At 43.3% G+C, this 5,000-nt stretch overlaps 1 protein-coding gene across 1 annotated transcript in view; it reads right to left on the reverse strand.

The window, feature by feature from the left end:
- Positions 1 to 6: 6 nt before the first annotated feature.
- Positions 7 to 5,000, reverse strand: part of LOC122257212 (aldo-keto reductase AKR2E4-like) — a 4,999-nt gene continuing 5 nt past the window's right edge. Inside the window, exons 1-3 of the mRNA XM_086535721.1 lie at positions 4,852 to 5,000; positions 3,485 to 3,652; positions 7 to 206 (exon numbers count right to left, since the gene is read on the reverse strand). The exon at positions 4,852 to 5,000 is cut by the window's right edge and continues 5 nt beyond it. Coding sequence (XP_086391847.1) covers positions 33 to 206; positions 3,485 to 3,652; positions 4,852 to 4,926 — 417 coding nt within the window. The 5' untranslated portion in view covers positions 4,927 to 5,000 and the 3' untranslated portion in view covers positions 7 to 32. The remainder of the gene's footprint in view (positions 207 to 3,484; positions 3,653 to 4,851) is intronic.

The raw sequence follows: 5,000 nt of genomic DNA on the forward strand, positions 1-5,000 counted from the left end.
ACATATCTGGATAGTACACTAATATCAACTATTCAGAAAGAAAGACAGAAAGAGGGAGAAGGAATGCGAGTCAAATAATTTCTCTTACCCTTCATCCCGACTGGAATGTGGATAAGATAGAGATCCACATAAGAAAGACGAAGTTTAGCCAAAGATTTCTGAAGAAATCTTCCCACGTCGCCAGCCCGGTTAGCAATCGCGGGCATCTGTAATCGTGGAGAACTTAATACCAAATTCACCTAATGTGTGATATTTTCAAATCATAATTAACACCTTCATGATGATGATTAGAATATATTACTTAAACCAGACTGACATCTCTACAATCAGTATTCGAAAAAAGCCAATTATCCCGAGAAAGCACCCTTCGTTTTTAATTGCAATCACTTTACATTCTGGGGGTAAGTAGCAAACCTTCACGTGGCGCCCTTATTAATCTCCTTATTAATTGCTACACCACACAAAACTGTGCCCATTAACCAGGGGTGATAGAAGGATAAACCCTCGGCACCTGGACATGACCCCAATCAAATTCAGAGTCCTCAGTCTTAATGCTGAAGGAATGTCTGCTGCTAAGTCAGATATCATAGCTATCCTAGATGCAGATGTCATCTGCCTCCAAGAGACGCATAAAGACCTCGTGCCGCACAAAATACCTGGCATGCACCTTATCATTCACCACCCAAGTCCGGTCCATAGCAGTGTGATCTGCGCACAGGACAAATCAGTAATCAAGACCAGTACTGACCTCTCAGATAGAGGCCTAGAGATACTTCAGGTGGACACTGAGTACCTCAATATCACCTCAGTGTATAAACCACCATCAACCCATTCACCTGGCCGCACCTGGGGATATAATGCGACAAATAGTGATGGAGATGCAGAAGAGGCATGGGCTGCCACTAAAGATCTTAGACTCCTTCACAATGCAAAGGATCCCACATCCTTTCAGAGTGCATGCTGGAGACGGGGTTACAACCCTGACCTGGCGTTCATCTCATCCAGACATTACGTTAATGTTGACAAATCTGTGGGAAACCCAATCCCAAAAACAAAATCGACCAATTTTCATAGACATAAGACCCATCATCAGGCCACAAAGACCTCAACAGAGACCTCGGTTTAACTTCCGGAAGGCCAACTGGGAAGGCTATATGTCTGACATCGAAATAGCCATCAATACCATCCATCCTAACAACTGTCCATTATCCCTCAAAATCCCTAAAATATGGAAGAAAGCCAGAGTGTTGGCCCTTATAAAACCTGGGAAAGACCCAACATCACCAAAAAGCTATCGGCCTATCTCCTTGCTTTAACCTTATCCAATATATCGAAGATGGGTTCGAAACCAGATAACTGGTGCTGTTTTTGTAGATCTTACGGCTGCGTACGATACTGTGAACCACAGGGCACTCATCTTAACCCACAGCGGACGGGTGTCATGCCATACATGACGTAGGAGCTTTGGCCTGACGACGGGCGTCCAGACGTACATGACGTTCGGGGATTTTGGATCACTGTGCTATTTTATTTTACTATGAAAAAGGAATGAGTGATGATGGCTACTGCAGTCATAATTACTATAATTACCGTAATACTGTGCTAGCTTAACGTCCAAAACCTAGATGACACCACTTTTTCCTAGCACCAGCAAGAGAGAGAGCCTTGAATGGCACCCATCCACGGTCTCTAGCAAGCACTATCTTTATAGAGCGATGACACACACTAAGTTGACGAACTCTTGCTCAAAAGTACCGCCGATGAAGGATGTGCAGTCAGAACGGGGAGAGGAAGATGACTCAATCCATACCCAGTGTCTAAAATGTAATCTTGTGCCAATATGGATGCCTTTCACTGTGGCACTCACAGTCACAAGTACAGGTTTCATTCCTCTTCCTTACCTCTTCTATTTATCTTTATTGTAGGTGGTTATATGTTTCGTATTCGTTCATGACAGCACAAAAATACGAAAAAAATATAGTTGCCTTTTGTCCTCCCATAAAACAGCAATACTTCTATCACACTGAGTATAAAGAAAATAATGAGCTAATATGGATAATATACTACAATTTTAGTCTACTGCAGCACTGGTAGAGCCTGTCATATGGCATATATAAGTCTCTAAACTCAATAAAACACACAAAAAACAAAACACAAAAAACGCTCTAGTCTTTCAATGAATGACTGAAAGAGAGTGGGAATGTTCAAATTATAATGCTTCAAGCAGTCTTTCTTTAAAATAAAACTTATCCCGGAGGCTGGGCAAGCATATTTATCCCCGTCTGCAATGGGTTAAAAGTAGCCCAAACAGTACAGAATTCTACACTGGATCACATAATTGAATCTCTACTTAGCAATCGTCGTTTTTATGTAGAGATGGATGGCAAAAACAGTAGATGGTACATCCAGAATAATGGACTTCCACAGGGTTCTGTCTTGGCCCCTGTTTTGTTTAATATCTACACAAACGATCAGCCGCAGTACCACAACATACACAGGTACACATATACATTGCAACACAGTCCAACAGCTTCAACATTATAGAAGAAAGACTTTCAGATGCCCTAACTACTCTCTCGGAATATCATAAGAATAGGTACCTGAATGCAAACCCAAGCAAGACCCAGGTCTATGCTTTCCACTTGAATAACCATCAAGCCAGAAGAAAACAAGAATTAAGTGGAACAACAACGAGCTGACCCAGCACCCCTCTCCAGTCTACCTAGGAGTAACCCTCGACAGAATGCTCTCATTCAAAGAGCATATCACTAGACTGAAAGGAAACCTCATGTCACGAGCCAACCACCTCAGTAAACTTACCACCACCAGCTGGACAGCCGACCCTAAAACACTAAGACAAACTGCTCTAGCACTATGCCACTTAAACACATAGCACTGTGCCCCTGTGTGGGCAAGATCATGCCACGCCCACAAAATAGATACAGAGCTGAAGAAAACATTGGATAATAACAAGTGTTCTAAAACCAACATCCTTGCCAGCTCTATACCGTTTAACTGGCATTCCACCACCACACATCCGACGCGAAACAATTACATAAATTGAACGATAAAAACAGTTGAACGACCTCAGACATTCACTATTTAGACACCAAGAAGTGAGGCGAATACTAGTCCCGCAAAAGCTTCATTACTGTAGAGGAAGTCGACCTGAGCCAAGCTGCCTCCTAGGATGGAACGCTGGCGGGAATATGGCAGCGGGCATCAAAATGAAGCCCTACCACTCCCCGATGAAACCTTTACCCCTGGCTCAAACCTAAGTAGGAAAGACTGGGTGACTCTTAACAGAGCAATGGCAAAGTTAGGGAGAACCAAGGACAATCTCCACCGGGTGGATCCTCACTGCTCCGATTTAGATCCTAAGGAAGCAAACAGTGCTGCCATACAATGGGTAAAAATTTGGTGCGATAAGATATGATGACTTTACATTCGTATCAGTACCTCCACAGCTCCTCGACGACCTCACCTTCGTCACCACGAAGAGCTCCTCCCTGGCGATGCAGCCGCTGGAGAGCCACTCGTGAAGGACGTCCCCAATCTCGGCCTCGTTCTGGTACACTGCAGCCGTGTCGATGTGTCGGTAGCCGCACCCGAGGGCCCAGGCCAGGACCCGACGCATCTCATCGTCGCGGCCCTGCGTGGCCACGAGACACTTGTTAGAAAAATATGACAGTGATATCTATAATATTTATTGTATAATTGTATCATTACATAATATTTTTAGAAATTAAATCACTTGATTAGATTCATATTCTTAAACCTCAACATACAAATCTTAGACAGTCTAGGGATACAAAGAGCCTCTCAAGTAAATCACGCACATCAGATATACAACACACAAGCAGATGTAAGTGCATATGCTTACCAATTGGGCTTCTCAGTTTGCACCAGTTAGAAGACTTTATGTAAATTATGTCAGTAAATATTAATACGATGATAGCAATGGTAATAATAATACCAATGCTAATAATGATAACAAAAGGATAATACACACACACACACATATATATGTATGTATGTATATATATCGTATATATTATATCTGTGATGAGTCACTTATTGTAATATTTCTCTCTCTCTTTCCGTATGTCTATCGTACTTATTCTGTCTGTGTGTCTCTTCCTTTCTTTCTACCCCTCCCTAGTTTCATTTTCCTCTCTCTCTATCTACCCTCCCTCTCTATCTACTTGCCTCTCCCACTTTTAGTCTGCCAATCACTCTCTCTTTGTCTGTATAACTGTCCGAGTGTGTCTGTAAGGCACTGGTATTGTGTATCATGTGACCTATGACACTGATTTTATATTTCTACTTAATTCAATGTATATTGTTGACAGTCTGTTTTGACCTGACGTGTCCTGTTTCCTGTGTTCGTTTCCGCCTCGAAACTCCAGCTTATCCAGCAGCTGTATTTGCTAACGGAAGGCTCGAGGCGTAGAAAGTGACTCAGGATTTATACTTAAGAAGGACACAGAAAACAGAACAAGACAGATCAGGTCAGCCAGACAGACAAGAGAACAGGCTGAGCGAACAGCTCTGACCTCTGGCCACAATAAAGTCCACAATAAAGACACGTGAACGTCTGTCTGGTAATCAAGCGGATCACAACCAGGGTATCGAGTGCTTTACAACTCCTAGCAGCGGGTTACTACAACTGCTCCCAGTGATGGGTTACAGTGTCTCTCACTATTTCTCCCAGTCTCGTCTATTTCTGTCTGCGTCTCCCTCTCTATTTATGTCTCACTATCTGTCTGTCTAAGAGAGAAAGTTAGAGAGAGGTAGAGTGAGAGAGATCTAACGCATTTTGCATTTTGCGTATCCAACAATTCGTTTTACCTGATATGTCCCCAGCCCTACCATGGGCATCTTGCTTCCATTGGGGAGTGTGACTGCTGGGACGTGGGAAGCCATGGCACGGAGGGGGGCGGCGTGTGTTGTCAGGCGAAAGTGCCACGCGATACTAAACAAGAATCATCATCGGTCGC

Source organism: Penaeus japonicus, unplaced genomic scaffold (genome assembly GCF_977035675.1).
Source record: "Penaeus japonicus unplaced genomic scaffold, GWHDUDI00000001_assembly GWHDUDI00002363, whole genome shotgun sequence".
NCBI classification, from domain to species: domain Eukaryota; kingdom Metazoa; phylum Arthropoda; class Malacostraca; order Decapoda; family Penaeidae; genus Penaeus; species Penaeus japonicus.